Raw genomic sequence first — 19,062 nt, 5'->3', positions numbered from 1 at the left:
GACCAATATTGCTACTACAGGTGTACCATGTAGGTCCATGCAACTACGTACCACATTGATTGAAGCTAGCTTTCAGAGCCTACGATCTTTGCTATAAGTGTAACCAAGGAGCAATCTTTGGCTCTAACCACACAATATCTCCAGGCAAGTTTACGGCACCGACGCCCCCTGTGCTCTCACCACAGCTAACATTACAGGAATAACAAAGCTGCAGCTTGTTTCGAGCAGCGGATTAGATAAAGGAAGCTAGCTGCATGCCAGTAGGTTCTGCATGCTCTGTCAGCTTGTGCAAAATCGCTGTGATTCAACCTAGCTAAGCTGGCTAGCTAGCTAGACCGACCGACGAGCGAGCAGCAGCAGTCGGAACGATTTCAACTCCCATCATGTCGAACAACCAACCTGATTATGGACCCCTTCCGCAAACCATCGCGAGGGCTCTTAGTGACAAGATGTATGAGAAAAGAAAAGGAGCTGCACTAGAAATAGAAAGGTCAGTTTATCTCTTAAGTATTCATATTCTAGGACTGATTAAGGTTGTTTTCTTCACTTCGGTCAGGCGAGCGAGAGTGGAGGTGTGACCTCAGGTGGCACGAGGGCGTGTACTGTCGTGATGTCGCGGTAACTCCCCCGTACGCTTGTTGTCGCGTACCGTTGAAGTCGCAATGCAGAATGGGTGACTGATGTGCCTGTGTACTGTACGTCTCTACGTGTTCCTTGACCTTTTGTGTCTAGCGAATTGAGTGGGCGAGACAATAAACTCGTGATCAAATATTAATGTTTCGATTGTTACTAGATTTAACAACGTTTAGCAGGTATAGAAGAATCCCCTCCTATACAGTATGTCATGTTGTTTTTCATATACAAGGGTGTGTACAGTTCTGGTCGAGGTGAGGGTTAGCTTTTAACGTTTTGCGAGATATTCAGAAACCACTCTGCTCTATGAGATGTCAAAGAGCATGCTGTTCGGTATCAAAAGTTTATTCGATGAAAATCGGTTTTGAAATGGCTGAGATATCCAAAAACAAGGTGAAACAATGAGATCCTAATAATGTGCAATTGTGGCATGTCGCCTTTTATTATTAGCACTTTTTTGGATATCTCAGCCATATGAAAACCAATTTTCATCAAATAAACGTTGAATCCTTCTTAAAATTACATGCTCTTTCATACGTCATAAGAGGCTTTTCATTATCTCACTTAGGAATGTTCAAAATATGAATCTTCCCCCACCTCAACCAGTACTGTACAGTCCCTTTAACATTAGATCAAAAATTCTTAATTCTACGAAACAGTGTTAATGGAAAACTCTATTTCTAACATCACTAGAAAATAGTACAATTTCTAACATAGGCTCAAAGCTTGACCGAAAGATCGGTCTGGGTCATTGGGGAATGTTCCACGGAGACTGCGTCTGGCTTCACGGATCCCCAGGAGAGCGATAATGTTAAAAAAAAAGACTCTTTTTTTTTATGCACTTAATGCAGTTTTCAACTTACCAATTAACGAACTTGTAAGTGACCAACACAGGTTTTATCACCAATTTTAACGTAAATGAGGTTTTTTTTAAGTACATGCTGAAAAAGTCACTTTTGTATGCACCAAATTGAAAAACTCCCTACCTCGGGAGGGGGACACCCCCCTCCCACACCCTCCCCCCGCTCGGTCGCTCTGCTTCCTCGCAAAGGTAAAGGTCCAAAAATTGTGATTACGACCCCCCCCCCCCCCCCCCCCGAAAAAATCCTGGATACACCCCTGTGTCTAGCCCAAAGCCTGCGGAGAGTGAAGTTATAGGTATGCTCCTAGAAACCAACTTCCAAATAATTTAATCCAAGAAGGTTCCTTTTCTTTGGCTGGCAAGATATTGGGTCGTAGACATAAAGGTAGCAATTGCTTCAAGCACAAGCACAAGCTTGTCAAGCAAAAGATCAAGCTCAAGTACCTGTAGTTGCTTAAATCCATTATGCATAAGTATAATAGCATAGCTCTTGCTCGTTACCTCCGCCAAGGGAGGAGGTTATGTTTTCGTTACCGTTGGTTTGTGTGTTCGTTCGTTTGTTTGTTTGTCCGTGTGCAAAATAACTAAAAAAGTAGTGAACGGATTTGGATGAAACTTGCAGGAAAGGTTGAGTATGACACAAGTAACAAACGATTAACTTTTGGTACCATGTAGTGATCCGAGAATTTTGGGGGAATTTATGAAGGATTTTTGATATTTGCAGGTAGGGTCAATGAACTTGGGAGTTCAGGCTGCGCGTATTTGAGGTTTGCATGTGCGCACTAAAGTGGATGCTCAAGTTTCTGCTAGGGCGAGGCGCGCCGTGCAACTGAGGGTTTATGACGTAACAAAGGCTTCTATATTGGGAAATCGGGCGACTTTCAGCACGCAATGCTATAAGTGGGTCAATCCATGTCAAATCATCCAGTGCTTGTCACCCGACTCCCTCCGATTTTCTTAAAAATCGCACCAGATGTTCCCCAAAGTGTCTGACGGAAAATCCCACAATATTTTGCCCCAAGGTCAATTGGTTGCTAAGATACAGCCTCACATAGCAACCGGTGCGCATTCCAAAATATTAGTTAAAAGAAAATTAGGCATTTTTGATTGACTGTTTTAGCATGGATATTAATGCAAAAATGTTCATTATCTGGAAATTGAGAGAACTTTATAGTCTTTGCAAGAAAAACTTACTGTGACGCGAAATTGACTTTTCGTTAACGTGCACAAGGTCATATATATGATATTTGCAGTAGGCATAGTCTGTTATGCATATTTCAGTAATATATACCACAAAACACTTTTATTACTTAATAATGACCTTGAAATTTAATCCAAAATTTGATGAAAACAATAAATTGCTCCATTTTCCTCATTGCACTGCATATAAATACGTGTTTTGAAAGATATTTCACAGAGCAATATTTCAAGAATTATGAAAGCTGAAAGCCTACCTTATTAAGGTTCTAAAGTATTTGTGCTCTTCTTTCAGATTTTAATAGTGTCAATTTGATCATGAATGTTTTACCCTTGACCTTGAAGCCCTTCTAAAAATAGCTGTAAATTTGTTAACTACAAATTACACACAAGACAGGTGTATTATGGCATGATTATACTTGTGATTCTTTCACAAACACAAAAGCTTTTTATGGTGTAAATGTATATACTGGAATTAATCTACACTCATGCTTGCAAGATATGTTACAATTAATAACTTTGTTCTGACAATGACCCTCAATTTCAATCAAAAAAGGGGACAGTAATGTTTTGTGATTTTGTGTGCATTTCCTATGGAAAACAGTGCTTTGTTTGGAAACTCATAAAAACTTGACCATTTTTACAATCTATCACTTTGATTGACTAATTTTATTCTGGTTATGGTAGAAAAGTGGCCCGTGACAATTTCCAATAAAAGAAAACACAGTTATGCTTTAGAAAATGAAAAACAAAGAAATACATAAGAAATTCCAAAAACAAGAAAATACATAAGAATTGAAATGATTTTGGAAGTTTTCATAAGGTACAGAACAAATCCCCCTCTCAGTCCTTTTAATGTGCGTTTCACAGGCTAGAATAAGAATCTATATTATGTTGGGCGCAACGTCCAATTATCAACTATTCAGTACATAATACAGGTCTTTATGGAGAGGAATAGGCATTTCTCATGATTTTGAAGGTCATAAATAGAGGGTCATTGTCAGAACAAAGTTATTAATTGTAACATATCTTGCAAGCATGAGTGTAGATTAATTCCAGTATATACATTTACACCATAAAAAGCTTTTGTGTTTGTGAAATTTATCATGCCATAATACACCTGTCGTGTGTGTAATTTGTAGTTAACAAATTTACAGCTATTTTTAGAAGGGCTTCAAGGTCAAGGGTAAAACATTCATGATCAAATTGATACTAAATCTGAAAGAAGAGCACAAATACTTTGGAACCTTAATAAGGTAGGCTTTCAGCTTTCATAATTCTTGAAATATTGCTCTGTGAAATGTCTTTCAAAACACGTATTTATATGCAGTGCAATGAGGAAAATGGAGCAATTTATTGTTTTCATCAAATTTTGGATTAAATTTCAAGGTCATCATTAAGTAATAAAAGTGTTTTGTGGTATATATTACTGAAATATGTATAACAGACTATGCCTACTGCAAATATCACAGGGCTAGTGCTTTTCATCTTGAAAGTGTGGACATTTGAAATGTCCTCTAAACCCAATATGTGATATTACATGGAAATTTGGCCGTTTACGACCATTTTCGGTGGGGTAAATTTGCCATTGAACATTTCGGTAGCAAAATTTCTTTGGTAACCCAAGATAATATAGGTAAATGTCTATCAATACACAAAAATTGATGCCATTCCTAGGTGGGACGAAGGGTGATCTGTGACCTTGAATTTGGCACATTTTTCATTTTTGTCAACTTTGAGGGCGCTCTCCGTAAAAACGGTGCGCATGAATGCGCTGATTTTTTTCAAAATTACTGAGCAAGTCAAAGCCTTCAACAGCATAATATTTTAGAACCTAAGGTGATGAAATGTGGAAGATATTAGCCTCTAAATATGCATTAAAATTTTCAAAATTAACATTTAACACAATTTTCGGTGACCTCGTGCACGTTAACGAAAAGTCAATTTCGCATCACAGTAAGTTTTTCTTGCAAAGACTATAAAGTTCTCTCAATTTCCAGATAATGAACATTTTTGCATTAATATCCATGCTAAAACAGTCATTCAAAAATGCCTAAGTTTCTTTTAACTAATATTTTGGAATGCGCACCGGCTGCTATGTGAGGCTGTATCTTAGCAACCAATTGACCTTGGGGCAAAATATTTTGGGATTTTCCGTCAGACACTTTGGGGAACATTTGGTGCGATTTTAAAGAAAATCGGAGGGGGTCGGGTGACAACTTTTCTGAAAATTGGATGATTTGACGTGGATTGACCCAAGTACTTATGGGTGGAAATCACTGATATCTCTATGGAAGAACAAGATCAGTGGTGGAAATGAGCTGCATGCTTGGCGGAGGTCTGCGCTCTCAGAGTGCTTCTCTAGTTCTTAAAAATTTTGCCTGCCCTGCACAAACAATTGCTTTTGATTTCAACAAAAGACTGAAAGAGATGTCACGCCTGTGCAGACACAAGAACAAATGTGGGTTTGGTAGGATATATTTGAAAGGGCGTGTGTGTATGGAAACATTTCCTGGCATAGCAGAAGAACTAGCAGAAAAACATGTCACTCATTAATGCACACACACATACTGGCTGATTACCATCACTTCCCACACCCTGCTTCCACAACTGCTACCTAGAGTAGTAGCTCTGCTACTTTGCCATTAAAGACCTTGAAGATCTCTACTTTTTATGAGGCATTAATCATGCATGGTTTAAATGGTTCAATGGATCCTAACCACATGATTAGTTGCAAGCAATCACATGACCAATCTTTCATTTAGCTGAACGACATGTCCAGATTTTTTTTTTTTTTTTTTTTTTTTTTTTAAACCAATGTCTGGTAATAAAAGACTGCTTAGCGATATCATTGCTCAAATGTATGATTGTGGCTTGCTGGTAATCTAGCTTAGTGACATCACAATTGCATACCTTTGGGTACTCTAGCATTACACACTTGAATAGTTCAATTAAAGCGCCTGCTCAATCACTTATTTACTGTAAACAGTTTCTAAGTTTGTGTTCAGTGTGTTTCAAACATTTTTCCAGACGTCTTGGCTTTTGAGCAAGTTTTACATGTAGGTGGCTAGTATCTAACCATGAAGACATATAAAGAATAGTTTACACTAACCATTTTATAAAACAAATAGTGGACTGGCTTAAGTTTGTGATGTCAGTAATAGTGGAGATTCATCTCACTCTCAGGTATTCTAAACTAGCATTCCTGCTTGACTTGTTTTGATTTCAATCATTACGGTAACTAAAATGGTGTTGGTTAGGAATTATGTATCTACCTTGAAAAGGGATCGTATAGTTTCGGTTGAGACCTAATTTCAGGTTTCTAATTTTTTGGTGAGATAATGAGAAACCTCTTATGAAATATGAAAGAGCATGTCATTCTATGAGGAATTGAATGTTTATTTGATGAAAATTGGTTTTGAAATGGCTGAGATATCCAAAAAAGAGCAATTCTAATGAAGTGTGGGACCCACACTTTATTATGATCGTTTTGTTTTACTTTGTTTTTGGATGTTTCAGTCATTCCAAACCCGATTTTCATCAAATAAACTTTGAATTCCTCTTAAAATGGTATGCTCTGTACTACTTGTATATATAGTGTTTTCTTGGTATTTCGCAAAAATTTAAAAGCGCAATTTTCATCTCCACCAATACTGTACCATCCCTTTAAGGTAAGATTTATGAAATTCCTCTGTGAAATTTTGACCTTTCTTCAAAAATCTGATATGATAACTTTTTGTTGATTTTAATGTACAAAGTCACATTTGATCAAATAATCACTATCAATTGTATTCTGAAAGGTGGGTCAATTAGGCTCAACACTGAAGTCTGAACTCACATGTGGGCCATTCTCAGATTAAGTGTTCAATTTCATACGAGTAAAACCGAAAAATCAACCACAAAGTAATACATTCAAAGATGTGTTTTCGGTAACTTCAAAACCGGTCAAATACGAAACAAAAAGTGGAACATTCTAAATGATGGCCATTCATGAATTGAAATAGAGCATCATATATAATATGATTTTTGATCACCGCAAATTTACATGTTGTAATGGACTCCTAACTTGGAATTAAATTTATTGTTTTGATCCAATTTCTGTTCAGGAAAAGACATCTGTCCCCCCTAAAGATATTGTCATCCCTTGCTAATTGGTAGAAATTATTTCTGTGTGGTAGGTTGAAATATGTTTTTTGCTGAAATGTATTTCTAACAAATTTCGCTTACAAATAAAGTTTCGAATCCCACAAATCATGCAAAGGGAACGATCCGATCTGGAATTTGCACAGGAAACAAATATGAATGGCTTTCCTGGGAAATAAGTATTGAAAAACATCGAATCGCCTTTGGTAACATATCTGGTAAAATATAACTAATAATTTTAGTTGTGTATGAATTAATGAATATCACCTGTTTAATTATTTACCTTGTGACTTGATGTAAAAATGAATGATGTAAGCCCAAATTAACCATTTTAAACATTGTACGTAATATTTAAACTATGAAATGTAGTGGAAAAGAGCCCTAAATGTGAAAGCTGAGTTCTTCATTCACAGAATATTCTCATCTTACGTCTGAATGTATTTATCCATCTGACTATAAATATTCATTAAGTTTTGATGGTTAATGCAAACAAGGTTTAAAAAATATATTTTGCAGGCACTTAGAAGGAAGTAGGTACAGTCTCTATGAACTCGATATACTAAAAAGTTGTTTGACCTATGGTAACGTATTTGGCTCACCCCTTTTAATGAAAATAAATAAATAATTGTTCAACTTATCAATGAATCTTGAGTAGTTCTTCATATGTTGAAAAACACTAGAATAAATATGCAACAGAACACTGAAACTTTTCTCAGAAGCTTTTCATAAACTACTTTTTCCTCTTTCAAAGTTAGGTAACGTATCTGGCGTACCGTAAATGAATCTGTCGGTGAAGTTACAGAGCAATTTCTACTGAATATTCTTCATTTGAACATAGCTTTAATTTTCTATGGAAGTGTCATTCTATGCAGAATGGTTTTATGAACACTTTGTTTTACATAACATTATTTGTCACCATGGGTGCCCTGAATTATATGTAACGTATCTGCTAAATCTGAAAAGCAAAAAACTGATCTGCTGAATCATAGCTTCATCTTGTAAAATAAACGTTAAAAGTTGTTGCATACATGTAGAATATGAAAGTGGCTGGGTTTTATAGAATAGAACTTTGGAGTTTGTGAGCACACAACGATTTGTTTGTCAAAACATTTACAATTTTTTTTCAGCATTTTGATTATGTGGTAACGTACATGTATCTGTCGGAAAACTTGGCATTAAGTTGTGAGACACTGACGCAGAAAGAAAAATCATGTGGAAGTGTTGCTCTTTTTCACCTCCCTGTCCTTTTGATGTAAGAATATAATCCTGAGGTCCAACAAAATGAAGCATGTAATGTGTAGGGATGAATTTTGACCAGATTTGATCCCCTGAAAGCACAAGACCAATGAGCAAAATTCGGTCATGTATCTGTGGTAACGTATCTGTGGTAACGTATATGGTCGATCATGTTATTATGAGAGCGACATCTACCGAATATTTCTCACTTGTACTAAACTTTAATGTTGAATCGATGCGTCATTCCGAGGAGTATTGTATAATATACAATTTGTCTGACATTGCAATATCTGTCGCAGTGGGTGGCATGAAATGTATGTAACGTATGTGTCCAAATAAAAATGTAGAAAACCGATATTTCAAACATTGTACCGTATTCTCAATAAAAAGCTGTTGCACAAAAAATCCAAGTACTTGCAATGTATGAAGTATATCCTCAGGGTTTCATATACACAGGGTCATTGTTTATTCTTGTTATTTTCGCAATGCTGTAACACTAAAGATACTGGTAACGTATCTGGCGGTGAACTTTGCGACAGATTTCAAAAGGCTATAAAAAAGAAGTCAATAAAAATTTAGGAACTTTTCGAATATTGTGATTAGCACATATGATATGCTCATCGTCCATGCAAATGATATTTGGAAAGTGTGTTTGTAGACGGAGAGGAGCAATAAAACATAATTCTAAAATAGCCGGCGACACTGCGTTTTGGGGGTCTTAACGAAGTTTAACAGCAAAATTTTATACAAAAAGGCAGACAACCGCATTTGATCGTGTTTATTTTTAACAAATAAAGTCCCTGTGATATATTATAAACATTTAAATAATATCTAATAGGTTTCAGGGAACCGCAAACTGTCATGGAATGTCGGCGACACCAAAATTCCGTATTTTAACACTTTTACTGAGAATGGGCCATGTGAATCAGACTAGTCAGAGTGCCAGCCCCTGGGTCTAGCCAAGAGCTTTGGAACTTGTAGTGTCCGATAATTTTCAAGTTAAAATAGCACATAGCTTGGAGCTTACCCTGTATACCAATTGGGATTTTAAAACACTGTAGCTTATGTCAGCCTTTACTGGGGGGGGGGGGGGGGGGGGGCCTTCCAACATAGAAGTAAATATGATTCAATGGGATATATATGCAATAAGTCAAGTGCTGCTATGTCAGTGCATAAGTTAACTATTGTTAGACATACCGGACCCCCCCCCCCCCCACCCCCAGTTGTGGCTGAAATATGTATAACATAAAAAACGGACTCACTCACACCGAATCAGTCTGTACTGAACATGCCATGTGGTACTTGTCACCAAGAGACATACCATGTCTGTCATGAGGAAGACTCAAGTGGTGGGGAACACACTCTCACTTTCGAGAATTAGTTTGTTTTGAAGCATCATAGTAAATAACATCAACTATATGGCCTCACCAACACTCGTGCAGCATTCACAGTTGTCATGACGTATGCAGAACAGGTTTCTATTAGATGACTCTGAACTTGCATCGTACATACAGCTGTACATTGTACATGTATACTCCAGATGCTTCAAATTTGTTCAAGTGGCAGCCATTCTCAGAATAGTCTGAGTATTCCGCAACCAATGACAGAGGATTAAATTCATGCAGAGTCGGGTGACATCCAGGATGGCTTTGATATGAAGTGATGTCACATTTATGCACTTACTTTATTTTTTGCTTCAGTAGTGCCAGATCAGAGTATGCTTTTAGATATATTCCAAGTGCTTCTTGTCATGGCCATGCCCAAGGTTTCCTATTTCTTATGAGGGTGCCTCTAACTATCACTCAAGCGTACATCATAGAGCTGCAAAAATATGTGATTTTGATATTGAAATTACATGTGTGAATATTATAACTTTTGCTCTGAATTTTTTAGTGACCTAGAAATATGCATCTGTGCTATTTTTAGACTGCCACTTCTAATGAGTGGTAATCATTTTACTGTCATTGAAACCTTTGAACTCTCATTTTGTGTTTACAGTAATCTGAAACAAAATAATTACTCTATGAGTCGTAAGATATAAGGCACCATGTCAAAAATGCTCAGAAATATAGCAGCATGGCAAGATAGGCAGTGACATTAAATATTCCCAGCCTGTAGTTTACTGAATATTTACATGTAGTTCTTTTTGTTATTTAAGGGATTGTATAGTTTAGGTTGAGACCTAATTTCATTTTTCTAACATTTTTTGGTGAGATAATGAAAGAACACATAATTCCATGAGGAATTCAACGTTTATTTGATGAAAATTGGTTTTGAAATGGCTGAGATATCCAAAACAGAGTGATTCTAATAAAGTGTGGGACCCACACTTTTTTAAGATCGCTTTTTTTACTTTGTTTTTGGATGTTTCAGTTATTCCAAACCTGATTTTCATCAAATAAATTTTGAATTCCTCTTAGAATGGTATGATCTGTACTATTTCATAAGTGTTTTCTTGGTATCTCGCAAAAAGTTAAAAGCCCAATTTTCATCTCCACCAATACTGTACCATCCCTTTAAAACATTTTAACATAATTCGCATATGTGTTATCATAATCAAAGATTATCAATATTCATGTTCCCATTCATGAACCAGCCTTACACTTTTGTATGTTTCTAATATGATGTCATTGTTGAAGACATGTTCTAATACTATATGGAAGGTATGATTTTGTTTTATGTCCAGTCAATATAAATGTTATGAATTATTTAGCACAGTGATTTACAGCTAAAGGGTGTGTAAATTATATTTCAGAGTATCAACACAGCTGTTTGTGAAAGAGGTTTTAATGTCCTGAAAAATCAACCACTAAATTTGTGATATGATAGTGAAGTTTTTTATTTATGTTTCTTTGTCAATTTGATGTGCGTCTATCAAGAATGTTACCTCATATGTCATGCATTTCTGATGTAGTAAGTGACGCAGTAGAATAGAGAACATTGTGCCCCATTTAATGCTCACAAGAATGCAACATTGTACAGAGGTTCCTGAAGTTATTCTCTGTTCACTGTGTTTTTAATCATCAGGTTGGTGCGAGAATTGGCTGCCAATGGGGGCAAGGACCAAATCAAGAAGTTGATAGAGGTCCTCGGAAATGAATTTGCCCTGGCGGCAAACACTAACATGAAGCGAGGAGGATTGATTGGACTGGCTGCCACGGCAACCGGTCTTGGAAGGGTGAGATTCAGACACAGTGCTCTGCAATATTTACCATCTCCTTTTCAATTCAGTGCAGTTCAAACTTTCTTTTCTTTTCTTTTCTTGACAGAATTTTTGATATGCACAATAATGATTTGAAAGTAGACATGAGTATTACATTACATTACATGGGTAGTGTGAATTCTAAAACCCGCAAAAATATCCTCACAGTTTTATCTGCACATTTTGAATAGGTTGACAATTGCACAGCTCATGCATTCAAGAACCGGTGAATATGTTTTTGAGCCTCTCAGCACTAGAATCTATCACGCAAAAATATCAGAGTTTACAGTAGAAAGAAAAAGGAAGTGTAAAAAAAAATATTAAGTGAGGAAACAAGAAATAGAAGGGAGGAAATAGATGAGCATTTAATCATGATTTATTTATAGTGAATCGGGATTGAAGGATCCATTGTTGATGAAAGACAATATGGAGGAATATGAAGCTGAGCTAATCACGCTAGATGAATGCATTTCATCCAAGTCTCATGTAGGACTCTTTTTCCGCATCATTGAAATAAATTGTAAAGAATTTTGAGTGTGTAATTTGTATAAACAGATAAAGACCCCAATTTCAACATTCTCCTGCATTTCTTTTTTCTGTCTCTTGTGTACCTCAGGAGTCGGCAGGATATGTGTCAGACCTGATCAAACCTGTGATTCCCTGCTTCAAGGACCCTGACAGCAGGACTCGCTACTTTGCCTGCGAAGCGCTTTACAACATCGTCAAGGTTACGCGGAATGCCATCCTCAAACATTTCAACACCATCTTTAATGTGCTCTTTGTAGTAAGTTTGAATAGTCTCTTCAGACATTTGGATATTGTGGAAATCTTTGATTCATTTGATTACTACTTTGCATTCATGACCATAAAACAGTCAGTGTGCTATAAAAGTCATTATTGTAGATTCTATTTTTGATAAATCAATTGCTGCAAAGTTGATTTTGATATGTATTTACTCATTCCTTTGTAGCTTAGTACATAACATGTGTAACTTTTGCTTGACATTTAGTAGGAATGAAATAGAGTTTGTAATAGTTAATTGTAATATTAAAGAGGATTATTTTCATTTAATCGCATTATGAATAAGTGGAGACTTTGTTGACAACATGCATAATTCTATGTGGCTGACTGCTAGATCTTGAAACTCTACAAGATATTTTGCTGTGAACTATCAATAACTGTGAACTACTGTACTGAATTGTTGGTCATGCTTTCCCTTTGCAGTTTTCACTTTGGAACTAGAATCTCTATCACGAGTATTTAAAGATCATATGACTTATCTTGTCAATTAGAATGAAGTAATGATTGATAAGAAGCAACTTTCTCTTTATTTCCTCGCAATATTTTGTCTGATGATCAAAAGGATTGAAGTTCAAATTCACTCTTATGTTATTACAATATGTATAGAACTATGTATTGTGACATAAAACCCTCATCGAGTCTCCTTGTGATTCCTCCATGTTTCAAAAACGCATTCTTATTATTGGTTTGACTTGATCTGACAGCTTTCTGCAGACCCTGACCTCAATGTGAAGAATGGTTCGGAGCTACTTGACAGGCTGATGAAGGTGGGGAAGTTATGTCCACGATACATGTCTTTAGCTGATTCCCCATTCACAAATAAAAGATTGCAACTTTCATTCATTCATTTATGTCCACAGGGTAAATAAAAAGACATACAAACATTACAATGAGTGCAACTTACATCATGCAAGATGCAATAAATATATAACATGTGGGGGAATCAACAATAGGCCATAATGGCCTTTCAAAGGCTGATCCCTGACAATTAAAAATGGTACAATTATTAATAACGATCACATAATAAAACATTACAGAATACATTGGACTATACAGATGACAAAAACATTGTTAAACAAGTGACTAGGCAAGCAATATATCTAACTCATTCATGCGTATGTCAAACAAGATTACTGAATCAAAAGAAATTGTTTATACTTTCTGTTAAAGAACGAAAGACTAATGGTACTTTTAATGTTTGGTAAGTTATTCCACGAAAGAGGGCCAGCATACCTTAAAGTACGTCTAGAAGCATTGTATTTATAAAATGGGATATATAACTTATTACTTTGATGAGTACTGTATACAACTCGAGTATTGTTTTTCAATGAAGCAGTTGTCTAAAAATTTTTGCAAGATATTGTTGATATAGGAATATGCTTATATGAATACAATTAGTCGAGAGTCAAGTGTTTGTGTAATGCTGTAGGAAGTATCATATTGATTTCCATTCCTGCAAGCTTATGGATAGTACACCAGAAATTGTGAGGGAACACAAACAGACCGTGAAAATCTGTTTTCTTCGTTGGACTAGTCACACGAAGACCATACATTGTAGCAATGAAAGTAGATAGCATGATGTGATATCAGATAGCAGAGAATTAATGACCATTAAGTTATTGTCATTAGTAATCTTAGTAGGAACACTGTGGTGTAGTGGATAAGACTCTTGATTTACAGTCAGTGGTCCAAAGTTCAAATCCAGGGTAGTGCCTATTTCCTTGGACAAACTGTTTTTCCCTATGTTCCTTTCCCCTTGTGCAACATACTAGAAATTTGGCAATGCTTGGATATTAATGGTAAAGTAGCGGCAACATTGAAGGGAACAATTAGGAGGCTACCCTCAATAGATAAAACCATAATTGTAATTATTGTCCCCGCCGAACGAGTTCGAGCAGGGGACTTTGAAACGGGCTCCGTACGTGTGTGTGTCCGTGTGTCCGTGTGTGCGTCCGTGTGTGATCAAAATCTTCAATTTGCTACTTCTCTGTCATTTATGAGCCAATTTTGATTCTGTTTGCTTTATATGATAGCACTACATGGGAGCTTTGAAACTTCTACACAGAATTTCAGTTGTGACCTTTGACCTTGACCTTTGACCTATATTGTACATTTTGTTACAAAATGCTACTCCTTCGCCATTTCTAACCGGATTTCGATTCCGTTTGCTTTATGTGATGGCACTAGGTGAGGGATTCCGTTTGCTTTATGTGATGGCACTAGGTGAGGGCTTCAAAACTCCTAAACAGAATTTTGATCTTTGACTTCTTTGACCTTTGACCTTGATTTTTGACCGACATTTTATTGTACATTGGCTACAAAATGCTACTCCTTCGCCATTTCTAACCCGATTTTGATTCCGTTTGCTTTATGTGATGGCATTAGGTGAGGGCTTCAAAACTTCTACACAGAATTTTGACCTTTGACTTCTTTGACCTTTGACCTTGATTTTTTATCTGTATTGTACATTTTGCTACAAAATGCTACTCCTTCACCATTTCTAACCCAATTTTGATTCCGTTTGCTTTATGTGATGGCACTAGGTGAGGGCTTCAAAACTTCTACACAGAATTTTGACCTTTGACTTTTTTGACCTTTGATCTTCATTTTTGACCGACATTTTATTGTACATTGGCTACAAAATGCTACTCCTTCGCCATTTCTAACCGGATTTCGATTCCGTTTGCTTTATGTGATGGCACTAGGTGAGGGATTCCATTTGCTTTATGTGATGGCACTAGGTGAGGGCTTCAAAACTTCTACACAGAATTTTGACCTTTGACTTCTTTGACCTTTGACCTTGATTTTTGACCGACATTTTATTGTACATTGGCTACAAAATGCTACTCCTTCGCCATTTCTTACCCGATTTCGATTCCGTTTGCTTTATGTGATGGCACTAGGTGAGGGCTTCAAAACCTCTACACAGAATTTTGACCTTTGACTTCTTTGACCTTTGACCTTGATTTTTGACATATATTGTACATTTTGCTACAAAATGCTACTTCCAGCGGGGACATATATTACGCACCGCGTAATTTCTACCTGTCCTTGTTATTATTATTATTATCATTATTATTATTGTTATCATCATCATCATCATCATTTTCATCATAATAATAACAATAATGAAAAGTGATAATAATGATGATAATGATTGTTATTAGTAGTAATATTAGTAGTAGTCATCGTTGTTGTTGTAGTATTATCATTATTACTGCAATCATTATTAATTAATATTAATATTGCTTTCATAATTACTATTTTACTATCATTTTTGCAATTATTAGTATTTTTCTCGTAAATTTTTATTGATATTCCAAAACATTCCCTGAAAATGTGTGTGTTACTCTAAATTTTGTTGCTCACTTATATTGTATGGAGTTGTTGTACAGGTGGAGAAGCTGTTGTATGTATAGTGTTGGTTCATCTCATGGCAAGTGGGACGTAATGCATTTCAACTGCAGTTCCTGTACGTGTGGTCTGAATTATTACATTTCCTCATGTATATCAATGCTGGCTCAATTTATTTGAGTGGGTTCTCGGATGCAAGGAAGAGTTATTTCCCTGTGTGCTTTTGAGGAATTCAACATCATGATTGATTTATTACATTGTTTTTAAAGCAGGCTTGTTAGAAGAATCATGCTGTTTTGATGTTTTTTGTGTGGTTACACTCACAGGACATAGTGACGGAAAGTCCCAACTTTGATTTGAATGCCTTCATCACACTTCTCAGAGATCGGATATATACCCAGAATTCCTTTGTGGGTCAGTTCATTCTCTCATGGGTAAGTTTGGAAGATTTGTTATTGATGGATTACAAAATTTGGATATATTTGTTATTGACATTATAAGAAAAACTACAAACACTTCCTCAAATGGATAATAATGGTGGTACAAGTTGACATAAGCAGTTTCTTAGAAATTCACATAAACTCTGAACATTTTGTAATTTTTGTCGAGCCCACCGGAGGTGAGGGGAGACTAAGGGATCGCCTGCGGCGTCTGTCCGTCCTTCGTCCGTCCGTCGTCTGTCCGTAACGCTACAAAAACTTCAATAACTCTTAACTCTGGGCTTCAATTGCAATCAAACTTCGAGGGAAGAGGGGTCATACAAAGTTTCACATTTTACCATATACATTGTATGAAGGTCACCTCAAGGTCAAAGCTCTCAGGCAGGGCTCAATGAACTTTATGGCCCAATGTTAAGTTTTTATGGCGAGTTTCTATTATGGTCATAACTTTTGATTCATAACTCCATTTGTGACCAAACTTGGATGGTAGATGTCCCTTGGGGAGTGGATGATCACCACAAGGCAAAGGTCACAAGCAGGGGTCAACGAACTTTTAGAGCCCAATGTTAAATTTTTATGGCACGTTTCTATTATGGGTCATAACTTTTGATCCATAACTCCATTTGTGACTAAACTTGGATGGTAGATGTCCCTTGGGGAGTGGATGGTCACCACAAGGTCACTGGTCACAAGCATGGGTCAACAAACTTTTAGAGCCCAAAGTTTTTATGGCGCGTTTCTATTATGGGTCATAACTTTTGATCCATAGGTCCGTTTGTGACCAAACTTGGATGGTAGATGTGCCTTGGGGAGTGGATGGTCACCACAAGGTCAAAGGTCACAGGCAGGGGTCAACGAACTTTAAGGGCCCAATGTTAAGTTTTTATGGCATGTTTCTTTTTTGCCATAAATTTTTATCCTTTTACACATGTATCTCTTTTTATCTGTTATATCTCTTTTTTTTTTATCTGTTATATCCCATTCGCGTATAATTTCTTGTGCACGAATGGGCGAGACACATTATGGCACTTGCCTTGTTGAAGTGATTGTATGACTTTCATGAAACTTTCACTGAGTATTTTTGCTATTCAAGCTCTCCGCACTTGTTGGATCCACATGCATTTTAGGAAACTACCCCTTTAAAGGGACTATACAGTTGAGGTGAGGATTCAGGTTTCTAACTTTTTTTTTTTATGAGATAATGAGAAACCTGTCATGAAATTTGAAAGAGCATGTATTTTCAAGAAGAATTCAACATTTATTTGATGAAAATTTGCCTTGAAATGGCCGAGATAGCCAAAAAAGCAATCCTAATGAAATTGACAGACCATGACTTTTATTAGGATCTCTTTGTTTTTCCTTGTTTTTAGACATATATCTCAGTCATTTCAGAACCGATTTTCATCAAATAAACTTTTGATCGCTCTTAGAATTGTATGCTCCTTAACATTTCATAGAGTGGTTTCTAACCATGTTACAAGCTGAAAAAACAAAACGTTACGAGCTGAATCGTCACCTCAACCGGTACTGTACAGTCCCTTTAAGCGCATAGCAGGACAGAAAGTGGCAGGCGAGTGATGTCTTGCAAGACGATACATCCATCACAAGGAACGTCACATCCCTTTCTCCCTGTTATGATTAGTATCCAATGTACAAATGAGTCATAAGGTGTCACACCAGATAATGGCATGACAATTTGTATGGTAGAAACTTCTTTGTGGTTGGACAGTAGTGTGGGTAACTTGCAGTACAGTTTTGTTTTTATTTGTTTTCCTGACTGTAATGGGGATTTTTTATACTTGTTTTTCTTCACTCTCCACACATTGATCTTTGTGACAAAGCATTTAAAAAATGATGATGTCATGTAATCTATTCTGCTAGGTCACCACACTAGATGCAGTGCCAGATATCAACATGCTAGTCTACTTGCCAGAAATCCTCGACGGATTATTCCACATTCTCAGCGATCAGAATAAGGAAGTTAGAAAAATGTAAGTGCTAATGCAACTCACCAGTGCCTTAGTTGATTATCATTATTTTATTATTTCATTTATTATTACTTTTTTTGTTAGTAGTACTGCCTCAAAATAGTGCAGGAAATGTTGTGTCTGTGAGTTTCTGGCTGTCTGTATGTCCTTTCATTTATGATATGTATCAAAATGAGATTTAGTGGGAAAATGGGTAACCACGCAAGATATTCTGATATAGCTTTGGGATCATGAGATCAAAGGTGACATGTCACAGGGTTAAAGTGAAATACACAAATGTACGTTTGATTTCAGGTGATAGAACAAGAAGTATGGGATTAATTTCAGTCATATCTTGTGCAGTTATGATAAGGCAATAAACTCTATATGTGAGTCTAAGTTAAATCAGGTACAAAGGCCTACACTGTATTTCAGATTATTTCATTTGTGCTTTTATTCTCAAATTGTATGATGAAATTCATTCGACCTTGATACGATGCTCAATCCTTACAGAGATTTTGAAAAGTTGTACTTAACATTTTTGGAAGACAGAATGATGAATCAAAGACCAAATTTATATTGTATGATAGATTGATGATCAAATCTAAACTCCTTCAGGATATTTGATGCCATTTTTAAATGATTGTAGAAATGGTAATTATTGCAAAAGATATCTTTTATGCCTAATTTTTGGTGTAAATATTAATTTTTCCGGTAAACTGTGCACTTAGAAACATCCATATTAAGCGCCTTATAAATGTATTGTATTATTATTATTATTATTATTATTATTATTATTATTATTATTATTATTATTATTATTATTATTATTATTATTATTATTATTATTATTATTATTATTATTATTATTATTATTATTATTATTATTATTATTATTATTAATTTCAGTCATCTGTCTTTTTGTCTCAAGTTCTCATTGGAAACAATTTGATATTTGTAAAGCAAAATTGAAGGTCAAACATAGAACACAATCGCAGACATATCGTCGCTGGGGCGACGAGACCTCGTATCTACAAAATGTCAAATGTTCAGGAGAGCAAAAGCACATGGCTGCCAAAGCACTGTATCAAATGGGAAAGCCTTTCCTTTGACATGCTGTGGTGGCTTCATTTTGGGGGCAAGACTGCTATGATTTTGGACAGGACATCACTTAAATGATTATCTGGCCATTTATCCAAAAAAGTCATTTTCACTAAAATTTCAGAT

The 19,062-nt window shown here is 36.1% G+C and overlaps 1 protein-coding gene across 1 annotated transcript in view; it reads left to right on the top strand.

The window, feature by feature from the left end:
* Positions 1-373: 373 nt before the first annotated feature.
* LOC140233388 (protein VAC14 homolog) overlaps positions 374-19,062 on the top strand; it is a 33,059-nt gene continuing 14,370 nt past the window's right edge. Inside the window, exons 1-6 of the mRNA XM_072313494.1 lie at positions 374-490; positions 11,099-11,249; positions 11,890-12,057; positions 12,779-12,841; positions 15,755-15,862; positions 17,750-17,859. Of these exons, the coding sequence (XP_072169595.1) occupies positions 384-490; positions 11,099-11,249; positions 11,890-12,057; positions 12,779-12,841; positions 15,755-15,862; positions 17,750-17,859 (707 nt within the window). The 5' untranslated portion in view covers positions 374-383. The remainder of the gene's footprint in view (positions 491-11,098; positions 11,250-11,889; positions 12,058-12,778; positions 12,842-15,754; positions 15,863-17,749; positions 17,860-19,062) is intronic.

The sequence above is a fragment of the Diadema setosum genome, chromosome 9 (assembly GCF_964275005.1).
Source record: "Diadema setosum chromosome 9, eeDiaSeto1, whole genome shotgun sequence".
Taxonomy (NCBI): domain Eukaryota; kingdom Metazoa; phylum Echinodermata; class Echinoidea; order Diadematoida; family Diadematidae; genus Diadema; species Diadema setosum.
Note: the sequence above shows the minus strand (reverse complement) of the source record. Positions and strands in the feature narration are given on the sequence as shown.